This window comes from Nerophis lumbriciformis, linkage group LG07 (assembly GCF_033978685.3).
Source record: "Nerophis lumbriciformis linkage group LG07, RoL_Nlum_v2.1, whole genome shotgun sequence".
NCBI lineage: Eukaryota > Metazoa > Chordata > Actinopteri > Syngnathiformes > Syngnathidae > Nerophis > Nerophis lumbriciformis.
The window spans coordinates 46314310-46330486 of NC_084554.2; the positions used below are offsets into that span (position 1 = coordinate 46314310).

At 40.2% G+C, this 16177-nt stretch overlaps 1 protein-coding gene across 5 annotated transcripts in view; it reads right to left on the reverse strand.

Moving 5' to 3' along the window:
* The window catches only part of pou6f2 (POU class 6 homeobox 2), a 251247-nt gene that overhangs the window by 95041 nt on the left and 140029 nt on the right, over positions 1-16177 (reverse strand). For all 5 annotated transcript variants that reach the window (XM_061965060.1, XM_061965059.1, XM_061965056.1 and 2 more), the window contains one exon: positions 9484-9818. In XM_061965060.1, coding sequence (XP_061821044.1) covers positions 9484-9818 — 335 coding nt within the window. The remainder of the gene's footprint in view (positions 1-9483; positions 9819-16177) is intronic.

Consider the following 16177-nt stretch of genomic DNA (forward strand, 5'->3'; position numbering starts at 1 on the left):
GGAGCAGTAGGAGGGTCACCACGGGCCTAGCATACTACAACCGCAACAGGAGTGTTGATAGGCCGACCTAAGCTTCCCGGCATGTAGCGCCTCTCCTCTCCCCGGCCCGGCCCGATGTAAGTCACTGGAGTGGCAAATTACACCAGACCTACAGCTGTAGCCCGACATTATGATTAATTTGATCGGTAATTTCTCCTGTTTTTCATTTTAATCGCCGCGCCCATTCTGCTGTGGCAGGTCTTTCAGATCTAATTAAGATCAATTCCGGTGTAGCGGACTCGGCGAGCGCCTTGCTGCCGTCAAATCCCCGAGCTCTCCGGGCGTGGAGAAAACCCCACGGCTCCAATCAATCAACTTCCAAGGAAAAAAAAAAAATCCCCGCCGGCTCCTGCAATCAGCACATTAGCACACTTAGGCAAATTTCATCATCGCAGCCCCTGTCTGTTTGTCGTCGCTGCACATATTCCCAGCTGTCACACGTCCACGCGTGTTGTGGATGTTGGCCAGGGGAGCAGGTTTGTGTTTGGTCGGAAGGTGGGTGGAGGGCGGATGGCCCTTCCCGCATGACAATGACCCAAAACATACGGCGAAGGCGAGAAAGGAGTGGCTCTGCGGAATCAATTGAAGAACCTGGAGTGGCCTCTCTCTGGACCTAATCCCATGGAAAAGGTGTGCAGCTGAAACTACAGGTGCAACGATTAATCAACGTTGTCGTCAAAAATCGATAATAAAATCTGTCCATAATGACGTGTTTTTTTACTATACGGCCGGAAACGAACGTGCGTGAACATGCGATCCAGAGAAAAATGGCTGCAAAGTGCATCAACACTGCCAGCGAAACCATGGAAAGTATGGGAATATATTACATTAAATTTAAAGTACCAGCAGAGTGGAAAAACAAGTTGCCTCTATATTGAAGTTCTGATCATACATTAAGGCTGCGAATCTTTGGGTGTCCCACGATTCGATTCAATATCGATTCTTGGGGTCACGATTCGATTCAAAATCGATTTTTCTTCTCTCGATTCAACGCGATTCTCGATTCAAAAACGATATTTTCCCGATTCAAAAAGATTCTCTATTCATTCAATACATAGGATTTCAGCAGGATCTACCCCAGTCTGCTGACATGCAAGCAGAGTAGTAGATTTTTGTAAAAAGCTTTTATAATTGTAAAGGACAATGTTTTATCAACTGATTGCAATAATGTAAATTCTATTTAATCTATTAAATGAACCAAAAAATATGACTTATTTTATCTTTGTGAAAATATTGGACACAGTGTGTTGTCAAGCTTATGAGATGCGATGCAAGTGTAAGCCACTGTGACACTATTGTTCTTTTTTTTAAATTTTTTATAAATGTCTAATGATAATGTCAATAAGGGATTTTTAATCACTGCTATGCTGAAATTGTAACTAATATTGATAATGTTGTTCATAATATTCATTTTTGTTTCGCTACTTTTGGATTGTTCTGTGTCGTGTTTGTGTCTCCTCTCAATTGCTCTGTTTATTGCAGTTCTGAGTGTTGCCGGGTGGGGTTTGGTTTTGGAATTGAATTGCATTGTTATGGTATTTGCTGTGTATTGTTTTGTTTGATTGATTAATTTAAAAAAAAAAAAAAAAAAAAAAAAAAAATTTAAATCATCGATTCTGAATCGCACGTGAGAATCGCGATTCGAATTCGAATCGATTTTTTCCCACACCCCTATCATACATACTGTATCTGATTTATGAAACCAAAAGACTTGCAAAGTGTGCAAATAAATAGATATGATCAAAATAGTATCAATCTCACTGAGATTTTGAGAGATATTGAGGACAGTCCTGTGATCCTGTGACATAGCGTTAGGAACCACAGATCCCTTCCCCATCAACAACAATGCTAATCAAGCAGACTTTGTGAGAGCCAATAAGGATTACTTTGGGAAAAATTGTGATCCAGGACCTTATATTTTTGAGCCCGAACACAAAGAGGATGAGCAATAAGTTTAATTGTAGCACTACCGTATTCTTCGGAGTATAAGTCGCACCGGCCGAAAATGCATTATAAAGAAGGGAAAAAACATATATAAGTCGCACTGGAGTATAAGTCGCATTTTTGGGGGAAATTTATTTGATAAAACCCAACACCAAGAATAGACATTTGAAACACAATTTAAAACAAATAAAGAATAGTGAACAACAGGCTGAATAAGTGTACGTTACATGAGGCATAAATAACCAACTGAGAAGGTGCCTGGTATGTTAACGTAACATATTATGGTAAGAGTCATTCAAATAACTATAACATATAGAACATGCTATACGTTTACAAAACAATCTGTCACTCCTAATCGCTAAATAAATAAATAAATAAATATATTATGTGTGAAATTATTAACACATTACCGTGAAATATCAAATAATATTATTTATCTCATTCACGTAAGAGACTAGACATATAAGATTTCATGGGATTGAGCGATTAGGAGTGACAGATTGTTTGGTAAACGTATAGCATGTTCTATATGTTATAGTTATTTGAATGACTCTTACCATAATATGTTACGTTAACATACCAGGCACCTTCTCAGTTGGTTATTTATGCGTCATATAGCGTACACTTATTCAGCCTGTTGTTCACTATTCTTTACTTATTTTAAATTGCCTTTCAAATGTCTATTCTTGGTGTTGGGTTTCATCAAATAAATTTCCCCAAAAAATGCGACTTATACTCCAGTGCGACTTATATGTTTTTTTCCTTCTTTATTATGCATTTTCGGCCGGTGCGACTTATACTCTGGAGCGACTTATACTCCGAAAAATACGGTACATATATTTATGTTGTTGCTAAAATAACAAATCTAAATTAATAATGAATATGTCAATACAATTAAAGTGCAAATGAAAATACAGCTTCCCCACTTGAGTCATTATTTTTGAGATTGTCATTACTGCCACAAGTGGTGGAGAAGTGTATTACACTCAAGTACGCTGCAGCCCATACAGACCACAGCTGAGAAACACATTTTTTATTGTTATTTATGTCTTATGGTTAAGAAACTCTGCTTTATTTAATGTTTTTTTTTTGCTAGTTTTGTTTCTGTCTCTCTCTCTTGGTATAGGTAACAACACACTCCTGTGACAGTTCAAGTGTGTGTTTCAAAAATTAACCACAGAGGTTTTTAATGCCATCCAATCACCGACGCTGGCCGTTGAAATCCTATTGAGTGGTGGCCACAGGCCGTAGCCTGTCCTTGGGCGAGGCAGGCGCTCCACCAAGGCCAGCACTGACCCGGAGAAAAGTAAACCCTTTATGTGCCTTCTTGCTCTTTTCCCGCACACACACGCGCACATTTTGGTAATCCTATTTGATTGAGGCAATATCTTAATGATACCGCCCTCCCCCTCAGCCCCTTTTTGGGAGGTCACCATAATCGCTTTCGCCGCTTCTTCTGGAAGATATTTTCCAGATAAAAGGCGTTGTCATAAGAGTAGCTTCTACCTCTCACACATGCCTTACATGCTGTGTAAATGTTGTCTATGGTCTTTGCTCATTGTCAGACAGGACAGTGTCTTTGGAGCCCATTAAATCCAAAGGCTGTTTTTCCTGCTGAGACTCAGTAGGCCGTGACGGGGGCCGGAAAAAGGCATCGAGGGGCTGGAGGGGAAGCGGGCGGGCTTTGAGGATGGGGGAACAAATAGCCCGACGCATCTTCGCCATAAAGAAGGTTGCAACACAACCCAATAAGGGATCTGACGCTGATGAATGTGACCAGGGACAGCGAGGCGACCCTGGCCGGTCTGCAGCAGAAATGAAAGCACAGGGATATCAAATAGGCTATTATCATCACGCGCTGACGGCCAGACAGACAGGGAGGGTCCAGATGGATGGACGGACAAAGTGACTAAAGAGGCGGTCCAGTAGGAAGCAAAGATTAAGAGGACGATAACGACTGGAAAGCAACCCTGCAGAGATTGAGATTGGCCCACCTCACATACGGAATACACAATAATAACAGCATGAATAATTTACAGTGATATGAATAATAAGTGGGATTTGTATAGCGCATTAACGTCATCAAAGTTAAATACAGTAATGTGAAATAAGGACACTCGATGGTGTAACTGTTATATTCATGAACCACTAGACACAAAAACGGTGAAAATGTGTTAAAACACGCACAATACTGTGTTGCATGTGCTATAACATGCCACAGGATGGCGCTGTTAGGGTGAAAATGTATTAAAACACGAACAAAACTGTGTTGTATGTGCTATACCAGGGATCCTCAACAGGCGGACCGCGGTCCATGTCCGGACCCAGCGACGTGTCCGTCCGGACCCAGCACGAATTATAGTATAAAAAAAAAAAAAAAAAAAAAAAAAAATATTTTTATTATTATAATTATAATTATTATAAAAAAATATAATAATTGTATTCATCTGTGAGTTATCGCTAGCGCAAGTCAACGTTCTTCGTTGTTTTTAATCAAATATCTCCACGTTTCGTTTACACTTTTCGTGTCTCACTCACTCCGTCTCTCTCTCTCTCTCTCTCTCTCTCTCTCTCTCTCTGTCTCTCTCTCTCTCTCAGAGAGAGAGACGGAGTGAGAGCGAAAGAACGCCACTCTGATTGGCTAATTCCGGGGTATGGGTTGTCATCTCTATCACAACGACGCGCTGATAGGCTGTTACCACCTGGGTCATGTGCACAGTGCATGGAACCTTTCGCTGCAGGCACACAGTTGTCTCGTATCGCTACTTCGCTAACTGTTCACTCGTCAGTCACTGAATGTCAATCAAATCACAATGGCATGCTCCAAGTTAGCTCAGGCTGGTAAAAGAAAGGTGGACAGGGAAAACCGACATTTCAAGGAAGAATGGACAGAGCAATATGTTTCATCCTACCTACTGCAAGTACCAGACCAATGTGTCTAATATGCAACAGTACTGGTGCTCTGGTGAAAAGTGAAAATCTGAAACGTCACTATCTGAAAGAGCACCGCGAATTTGAAGAGACATTTCCTCATGATTCAGAGCTAAGAAAAAAAAGAAATCACGAGGCTAAAAAAGTCATATGAAACATCAAGCAAGATTTTTGTTAAATCTATGACACAACAACAAATAGCAACAGAGCAGTAATGTGCGGTGAGGTTGATGGCTGGTGAGGCACTGACTTCATCACAGTCAGATTTACAAACATATGAACCCTAAAGAGTATCTTATTCACCATTTGATTGGCAGCAGTTAACGGGTTATGTTTAAAAGCTCATACCAGCATTCTTCCCTGCTTGGCACTCAGCATCAAGGCTTGGAATTGGGGGTTAAATCACCAAAAATGATTCCCGGGCGCAGCGCCACTGCTGCCCACTGCTCCCCTCACCTCCCAGGGGGTGATCAAGGGATGGGTCAAATGCAGAGGACACATTTTTTCAAAGTTCTTATTTATTTTTGTTTCAAAGAAAATATTTCATGTATTTTTTTGGATATCTATTTTATTTTTGTTAATTTTAAGAAAATGTTAAACTACCTACCTCCTGCTACTATATAAGCTTGACCGATAATAAACGGACCCAGACTGTTTAAAAAAAAACATTTGTGGACCTTCAAGATTTGTACTTGAGGACCCCTGTGCTATACCATGCCACAGTATGGCGCTGGTAGGGTGAAAATGTGTCAAAACGCACAATACTGTGTTGTATGTGCTATACCACGCCACAGTATGGCGCTAGTAGGATGAAAATGTGTCAAAACACGCACAATACTGTGTTGTGTGCTATAACACACTATATGATGGCGCTATTAGGGTGAAAATGTGTCAAAACACGCACGCTACTGTGTTGTATGTGCAATAACACACCTCATGTTGGCGCTGTTAAGGTGAAAATGTGTCAAAACACGCACAATACTGTGTTGTATGTGCTATAACACACCACATGATCGCGCTGTTATGGTAAAATGTGTTAAAACACGCACCCTATTGTGTTGTAGGTGCTATAACACACCATATGATGGCGCTATTAGGGTGAAAATGTGTCAAAACACACACGCTACTGTGTTGTATGTGCTATAACACACCTCATGTTGGCGCTGTTAAAGTGAAAATGTGTCAAAACACGCATAATACTGTGTTGTATGTGCTATAACACACCACATGATGGCGCTGTTATGGTAAAATGTGTTAAAACACGCACCCTATTGTGTTGTAGGTGCTATAACACACCATATGATAGCGCTATTAGGGTGAAAATGTGTCAAAACACGCACGCTACTGTGTTGTATGTGCAATAACACACCTCATGTTGGCGCTGTTAAGGTGAAAATGTGTCAAAACACGGACAATACTGTGTTGTATGTGCTATAACACACCACATGATGGCGCTGTTATGGTAAAATGTGTTAAAACACGCACCCTACTGTGTTGTAGGTGCTATAACACACCATATGATAGCGCTATTAGGGTGAAAGTGTGTCAAAACACGCACAATACTGTGTTATATGTGCCAAAACACACCACATGATGGCGCTGTTATGGTAAAATGTGTTAAAACACGCACCTTACTGTGTTGTAGGTGCTATAACACACCATATGATCGCGCTATTAAGGTGAAAATGTGACAAAACACGCACGCTACTGTGTTGTATGTGCTATAAGACGCCACACGATGGCACTGTTAGGGTGAAAATGTGTCAAACCAGGCACAATAATGTGTTGTATGTGCTATAACACACCACATGATGGCGCTGTTATTGTAAAATGTGTTAAAACACGCGCGCTACTGTGTTATATGTGCTATGACACACCACATGATCGCACTGTTAAGGTGAAAATGTGTCAAAACACACACAATATTGTGTCGTATGAGCTATAACACAACACATGATGGCGCTGTTATGGTAAAATGTGTTAAAACATGCACCCTACTGTGTTGTAGGTGCTATAACACACCACATGATGGTGCTATTAGGGTGAAAATGTGTCAAAACACGCATGCTACTGTGTTGTAGGTGCTATAACACACCATATGATGGCGCTATTAGGGTGAAAATGTGTCAAAACACGCACGCTACTGTGTTGTATGTGCTATAACACACCATATGATGGCGCTACTAGGGTGAAAATGTGTCAAAACACGCACGCTACTGTGTTGTATGTGCTATAACACACCTCATATTGGCGCTGTTAAGGTGAAATGTGTCAAACACGCACGATACTGTGTCGTATGAGCTATAACACACCACATGATGGTGCCGTTATGGTAAAAGGTGTCAAAACACGCACAATACTGTGTTGTATGTGCTATAACACACCACATGATGGCGCGGTTAAGGTGAAAGTGTGTCAAAACACGCACAATACTGTGTTGTATGTGCTATAACACACCACATGATGGCGCTGTTATGGTAAAATGTGTTAAAACACGCACCCTACTGTGTTGTAAGTGCTATAGCACACCAGATTTAGATTAGTTTATTTCAAAGGGGACAATGCAATTTCATAAAACACATGACTACACATGGTTAAAAAAGACAGAATTAGCCAGAAGGCTAGTTTTCATCTGTAGTCCAGGTTAAGGTTAAAATGTGTCAAAACACGCACAATACTGTGTTGTATGTGCTATAACATGCCACAGAATGGCGCTGTTAGGGGGAAAATGTGTCAAACCAGGCACAATACTGTTTTGTATGTGCAATAGCACACCACATGGTGGCGCTGTACGGGTGAAAATGTATTAAAACACGCACCCTACCGTGTTGTAGGTGCTATAACACGCCACACGATGGCGCTGTTAGGGTGAAAATGTGTCAAAACACGCACAATACTGTGTTGGATGTGCTATAACACGCCACACGATGGCGCTGTTAGGATGAAAATGTGTCAAAACACAAACATTACTGAGTTGTAGGTGCTATAACAAACCACATGATGGCCTTAGGGTGAAAATGTGTCAAAACGCACCCTACTGTGTTGTATGTGCTATAACACACCTCATGTTGGCACTGTTAAGGTTAAAATATGTTAAAACACGCACCCTACTGTGTTGTATGTGCTATAACACACCACATGATGGCACTGTTAAGGTTAAAATGTGTCAAAACACGCACCCTACTGTGTTGTAGGTGCTATAACATGCCACACGATGGCGCTGTTAGGGTGAAAATGTGTCAAAACGCAGACACCTAGTGTGTGTGTGGCAATCATTGGTACTTTAACTTTAACAATACTGTGTTGTGTGTGCTATAACACGCCACATGATGGCGCTGTTAGGATGAAAATGTGTCAAAACACGCACAATACTGTGTTGAATGTGCTATAACACGCCACACGATGGCGCTGTTAGGATGAAAATGTGTCAAAACACAAACATTACTGAGTTGTAGGTGCTATAACAAACCACATGATGGCCGTATTAGGGTGAAAATGTGTCAAAACGCACCCTACTGTGTTGTATGTGCTATAACACACCTCATGTTGGCACTGTTAAGGTTAAAATATGTTAAAACACGCACCCTACTGTGTTGTATGTGCTATAACACACCACATGATGGCACTGTTAAGGTTAAAATGTGTCAAAACACGCACAATACTGTGTTGTATGTACTATAACACGCCACACGATGGCGCTGTTAGGGTGAAAATGTGTCAAACCAGGCACAATACTGTTTTGTATGTGCAATAGCACACCACATGGTGGCGCTGTAAGGGTGAAAATGTATTAAAACACGCACCCTACTGTGTTGTAGGTGCTATAACACGCCACACGATGGCGCTGTTAGGGTGAAAATGTGTCAAAACACAAACATTACTGAGTTGTAGGTGCTATAACGAACCACATGATGGCCTTATTAGGGTGAAAATGTGTCAAAACGCACTCTACTGTGTTGTATGTGCTATAACACACCTCATGTTGGCACTGTTAAGGTTAAAAAATGTTAAAACACGCACCCTACTGTGTTGTATGTGCTATAACACACCACATGATGGCACTGTTAAGGTTAAAATGTGTCAAAACACGCACCCTACTGTGTTGTATGTGCTATAACGCACAACATGATGGCGCTGTTAGGGTGAAAATGTGTCAAAACATGCACAATTCTGTGTTGTATGTGCTATAACCCACCACATGATGGTGCTGTTAGGGTGAAAATGTGTCAAAACATGCACAATTCTGTGTTGTAGGTACTATAGCACACCACAAAGTACTCCAAATGTAAAAACGGTACCACTGTTTTACTGTACAATTCTGGCAACTGAGCTGCCAGTTTTTTACAACATAAAAAACTATGGTACTATTTTTCCATTTACTGTTCTACATCGGAAAAAATACAACCCTAAATTTTACGGTTAAAAAACACTGGCAGCTTAGTTGGGAGTAGTACTGTTTTTCCAGCTTACAGTCCGGAATTTACGGTAAGTACAAAGTAAGACAACGATAAAACAGGCAAAATATTTGTGAAAAGAAGAAAATGACACATTTGATTGTAGTTTACTTACCGGCAAAGGCATGGGTGGGGTGACCGGCGAGGGAAGGCTTCGGGCAGGCGAGTGGTTCGGCCGGTGCGGCGGCGACTGCTGCGGCTGCCCGGAGGCCGAGGAGCATGCGGAGCCTGGAGACGGGACGGAGCACTGCTGCTGGCTGGGCGGGGTCATGTGATGTTGGGATGACACTTGGTTCTGGGTGTGTTGGTGATGGTGGTGCTGATGTGGTTGTTGTTGATGTTGATGTTGATGCTGCTGCTGCTGCTGCTGCTGCTGCTGCTGCTGGTGATGGTGGTGCATCTGCTGGAGCTGCTGCAGGTGTTGGAGCTGGGAGTTGAGGGTTGAGGTAGCTGTTGATGAAAATCCAAACAACTCAAATCAACACATTGTCCAACAAAACCAAAGGAGACAACTTGCGATTTGGCACAACACAGGAACTTGTTTGTATCATTGGCCCACACCTCTGATGTGAATGCATGAACACAAGAAGGTGTGGGATGCAAACAGTCAACATGTAAATTGCACGGAGCCTCAAGAGGGTCCTGCAGGGTCTCAGCCTGGTGCTTGACTGGACTCCCTCCATTTAATTTAGCAAGTTGGAAGAACAAACGCTATCAAGGCTGACGTATACAAAGTCAAAAGTCTTCATTGGCACATTGGAGGATGCACAGAAGACTTTGTTTAATATCTTGAATCTCACAGGAAAGAGACATCCATCTCTTCTGGAATTCGACAGGATCATTAACTCATTGGATACAAAAATGGCATCCCCATTAGAGCTCCATTGAAATGTTAAAAAAAGACTCAAAGCAGACATGAAGTGATGATGCTTATCTATGCTAATGTTTTTTTCAGGGTGAGCTGGAGCCTATCTCAGCTTACTAAGGCCATATGCGTACAAAAACAGATATTTTGTAAATAAAAAACACATTCCAGTGTTGAAAACAATCTACATGTCCACATAAAAACCCATTTGATGGCTGGTATTTGGATTTTGACCAATCAGAAGGCAGAAACAGTTAGTAGTGACCGCGCATTATAACGCATCTGTTCAACATAGTGAAATATTACATGTACAAATCGATGTATTTTTGGCATTAATTAAGCATTTTTAAGCATAACAATGTTTTAATGAACAAAAAATATCAATTAAGTGTGGTCAAAAAATCGATTCACAACTGAATCGCAATTTTTCTTTATTCCAATTCTACATCAATTCAAACATTTTATAAATAGAGGGAAAAAAATATATAATAATAATAACATATATATATATATATATATATATATATATATATATATATATATATATATATATATATATATATATACATATATATACACATATATACAAATCCCGTTTCCATATGAGTTGGGAAATTGTGTTAGATGTAAATATAAACAGAATACAATGATTTGCAAATCCTTTTCAACCCATATTCAATTAAATGCACTACAAAGACAAAATATTTGATGTTCAAACTCAAACTTTTTTTTTTGTTGCAAATAATAATTAACTTAGAATTTCATGGCTGCAACACGTGCCAAAGTAGTTGGGAAAGAGCATGTTCACCACTGTGTTACATCACCTTTTCTTTTAACAACACTCAATAAACAATTGGGAACTGAGGAAACTAATTGTTGAAGCTTTGAAAGTGGAATTCTTTCCCATTCTTGTTTTATGTAGAGCTTCAGTCGTTCAACAGTCTCCGCTGTCGTATTTTACGCTTCATAATGCGCCACACATTTTCGATGGGAGACAGGTCTGGACTGCAGGCAGGCCAGGAAAGTACCCGCACTCTTTTTTTACGAAGCCACGCTGTTGTAACACGTACTGAATGTGGCTTTGCATTGTCTTGCTGAAATAAGCAGGGGCGTCCATGAAAAAGACGGCTCTTAGATGGCAGCATATGTTGTTCCAAAACCTGTATGTACCTTTCAGCATTAATGGTGCCTTCACAGATGTGAAAGTTACCCATGCCTTGGGCACTAATGCACCCCCATACCATCACAGATGCTGGCTTTTGAACTTTGCCTCGATAACAGTCTGGATGGTTCGCTTCCCCTTTGGTCCGGATGACATGATGTCGAATATTTCCAAAAACAATTTGAAATGTGGACTCGTCAGACGACAGAACACTTTTCCACTTTGCATGAGTCCATCTTAGATGATCTCGGGCCCAGAGAAGCCGGCGGCGTTTCTGCATGTTGTTGATAAATGGCTTTCGCTTTGCATAGTAGAACTTTAACTTGCACTTACAGATGTAGCGACAAACTGTATTTAGTGACAGTGGTTTTCTGAAGTGCTCCTGAGCCCATGTGGTGATATCCTTTAGAGATTGATGTCGGTTCAAAACGATTTTCGATTCAAAACCCATACTTTTTTAATAACATTGGGTGCCAACCATATGATTAACTACAATCCTCCATAAAATAAATAAACAGCTCTGATCAATTTATATTATACCTAAAAGAAAACTGGTTTTGTTTAAAAAAAAAAATCTAATTTCAAGAATACATTTTTAAAAAGACGTTTTTACGCCATCTCCATGCTTACTCGCGACGTGTATACGTCATACGTCTGCAATCAAAAGGACGTTCTGTAACCTGCAACCGGATTTGAAAAGGTTTTATTATAATTATTATACCAAGTAATACATTGTGAGAACAATTCTGATTTAAATCGTGAGGTGCCCAAATATTCTCACCCTTAATATTATTACCACTACATGAGATCAAACCAATAAGAGTGCAGTGTTGAGTATCGTGGCCTGTGATTGGCTCAGGATCAGGCAGCATTAGTTTATTGGATTTCATGTCTAAAGGGCTCTGAAAATATCAAAAAGCATATTTAGAAGATCCTAAACAGGTTTGTTATGTTTTATAGCTATGAAAATATTAGATTTATAATTAATCATGCCTACTTTTGCGGAAATTTATTTACGACGGTCAGGCAATTAAAAATAAATTAGGGTTTACAGATTACAAAGGCTCCTCTTGGCTGGTGACGCACGACTTATACAGACAGTGTTGGCCGCAAAAACGTCTTTTTAAAAATGTATTTTTAAAATTTTATCGACAAAAATGTTACCCAGCCTAATGAAAGAAATTTGAGCAAACCCAACTCCAACCCAATCCATGCTTAACAATACTGTATAACAGTGTTTCTTAACCATTGTTGGGCCTTGATATCTGTTTCCCAGCTGTGGTCCGTATGGACCACAGCAGTGTTGTAATACACCTTTCCACCACTTGTGGCAGTCATGACAATCTCAAACAGAAGAAGTCAGGAGCCAAAGTCATCAAAGTTTCTTAAGCGCAAAAATTATGACTAAAGTGGTGAAGCTACTATTGACAGTATAGTTAATAATAATTTGTTATTGATTTAGTTTATTAATTTTAGCACCACATATTAGTATGTACATTTTTTGTCAGTTATTTATGAGTCCCTTCTTATGCAATATATTTGGTTAGTGCTTATTTTCTAATCAGCCTGACCTAAGCCTAAATAAATATATAATAATGAACTAATAATTAATAAACACATGGTTTCATATCATTTGACAAAGTTGTAAACTGTAGGTTGGATGTCATTATTTAATATGATTAAAATTAAGACTACTAATTCATGTTAATATTTGAGTGGGGCCTTGGGACCCTTTGTAGTGGAAAAGTTGGGCCCCCGAGGTTAAAAGGGTTAAGAACCACTGCTGTGTAATACTATTGAGAAAACATAGAAATACAATACTTAACTAAAAAAAATTACAAAAAGTATAAATAATAATGATAATATCAATAATAACTACCGTATTTTTCGGACTATAAATCGCAGTTTTTTTCATAGTTTGGCCGGGGGTGCGACTTATACTCAGGAGCGACTTATGTGTGAAATTGTTAACACATTACCGTACAATATCAAATAATATTATTTAGCTCATTCACGTAAGAGACTAGACAAGTGGTTCTCAACCTTTTTTCAGTGATGTACCCCCTGTGAAAATATTTTTAATTCAAGTACCCCCTAATCAGAGCAAAGCATTTTTGGTTGAAAAAAAGAGATAAAGAAGTAAAATACAGCACTATGTCATCAGTTTCTGATTTATTAAATTGTATAACAGTGCAAAATATTGCTCATTTGTAGTGGTCTTTCTTGAACTATTTGGAAAAAAAGATAGATTTTTATTTATATTTATAAAGGATTTTTGAATTGTTGCTATTTTTAGAATATTTAAAAAAAATCTCACATACCCCTTGGCATACCTTCAAGTACCCCCAGGGGTACGCGTACCCCCATTTGAGAACCGCTGGACTAGACGTATAAGATTTCATGGGATTTAGCGATTAGGAGTGACAGATTGTTTGGTAAACGTATAGCATGTTCTATATGTTATAGTTATTTGAATGACTCTTACCATAATATGTTACGTTAACATACCAGTTGGTTATTTATGCCTCATATAACGTACACTTATTCAGCCTGTTGTTCACTATTCTTTATTTATTTTACATTGCCTTTCAAATGTCTATTCTTGGTGTTGGCTTTTATCAAATAAATTTCCCCAAAAAATGCGACTTATACTCCAGTGCGACTTATATATGTTTTTTTCCTTCTTTATTATGCATTTTCGGCTGGTGCGGCTTATACTCCGGAGCGACTTATACTCCGAAAAATATGGTATTTCCTATTTTTAATCCAAAAATGTATTCTTTAAGATTGAAAATTATAAATCAATTTAAAACCGAAGTAAATAAAAACCGTGATGTAGATGGGAATCGATTTTTCTGAGCACCCTTATGTGTTTTATAAAACATCCTCATTTGTGTGGACATGGCCTAGCACTGGACAGGTTGCTCGGCAACCAAAAAACTGAAACGAAAATAAATCGGTTTACATAGAAGGCAATGTCCAGTTCTCCCTGGGGGCTCGTACCCCTAAAACTCCCGGTGCACTTCTCTTTTGGCGGGACTGCCTCTGTGCCCGCCGCGAGTCCACGACGGCGACAAAAATGTTGCGCTCAACTTAAAGGCGGGAAGAAGAACACAACAGACATGGGCTTCCATGCCACATCTGTCAGAAAATTATCCAAGCCACGGCGAGATCAAAGGGGACTGCAGAATTTCCTCCGGCGCCGACCATTACGGCGAGAAACAAGAGGCGCAACAAAAGAAGATGAGGCAAAAGCAAACAAATACAGAGGGAATATGGAAGAAGCCCCATGTGGCCTTATTACCAGAGCTCCACGGCAGGTAACTATCTTCTTTAACAGCAGTGCTTTATACATTCTGTCATCTTGTTAAGACTGTCAGGACCACTGACCCGCCATCCCTGCTCTAAGTGGCCGACTGGCACCGCCGAAGCTCCTTCTTTTAACCGCCGCCGCCTGATTGCGTCGCTCAAGCACATAATCCGCAAACGGCTTGTCCCGGCTAATTGTTTGTGCGCCTTCCCCCCCGCCGGATGAGAGCTTCACTTGAATGATGGAGTGAGGAGCGAAAAGAGTGCCGGGATCCTAGCGAGCTCATTATATCGCAGGAGTGTCTCTTCTGACTCGCGGGGTCTCTGTCTGACTGCGGAGTTTTAACTGTTGACGTCGTTCGGCAGCAGTGTGGTACTGTTTGGAAGGAGGCCATTTGATTAGGCACACTAGCACTATACCGTATTGACCTAAATAAGATACAACAACCCGTCATTAGAAGAGTTTCTTCCCCCAGGCTGCCAATCTGATGAGTGTCAGACTTGTTGCTGTAAAAAAAACCTGGAACTACCCTTTCACTGTAAATGTACGAACTCATGTTCACTTCATCATCCTTTTGCCTTTTTGCTCAGTGGCCTTGTGGTTAGAGTGTCCGCCCTAAGACTGGGAGGTCGTGAGTTCAAACCCCTGCCCAGTCATACAAAAAGACTACCCTATTTTTCGGAGTATAAGTCGCTCCGGAGTATAAGTCGCACCGGCCGAAAATGCATAATAAAGAAGGAAAAAACCATATATAAGTCGCACTGGAGTATAAGTCGCATTTTTTGGGGAAATTTATTTGATAAAAGCCAACACCAAGAATAGACATTTGAAAGGCAATGTAAAATAAATAAAGAATAGTGAACAACAGGCTGAATAAGTGTACGTTATATGAGGCATAAATAACCAACTGAGAAGGTGCCTGGTATGTTAACGTAACATATTATGGTAAGAGTCATTCAAATAACTATAACATATAGAACATGCTATACGTTTACCAAACAATCTGTCACTCCTAATCGCTAAATCCCATGAAATCTTATACGTCTAGTCTCTTACGTGAATGAGCTAAATAATATTATTTGATATTTAACGGTAATGTGTTAATAGTTTCACACATAAGTCGCTCCTGAGTATAAGTCGCACCCCCGGCCAAACTATGAAAAAAACTGCGACTTATAGTCCGAAAAATACGGTACAAGAAACGGGACCCGTTGCCTCCCTGCTTGGCACTCAGCATCAAGGGTTGGAATTGGGGGTTGAATCACCAAATGTTTCCCGAGCGTGGCGCACGCTGCTGCTCACTGCTCCCCTCACCTCCCAGGGGGTGAGCAAGGAGATGGGTCAAATGCAGAGGGCAAATTTCACCACACCTAGTGTGTGTGTGACAATCCTTGGGACTTTAACTTTTGCTTTATTCACCACTGCACCATTACCTTATTAGCATTGCACATGTTAGTTATTTAAGCACTTAT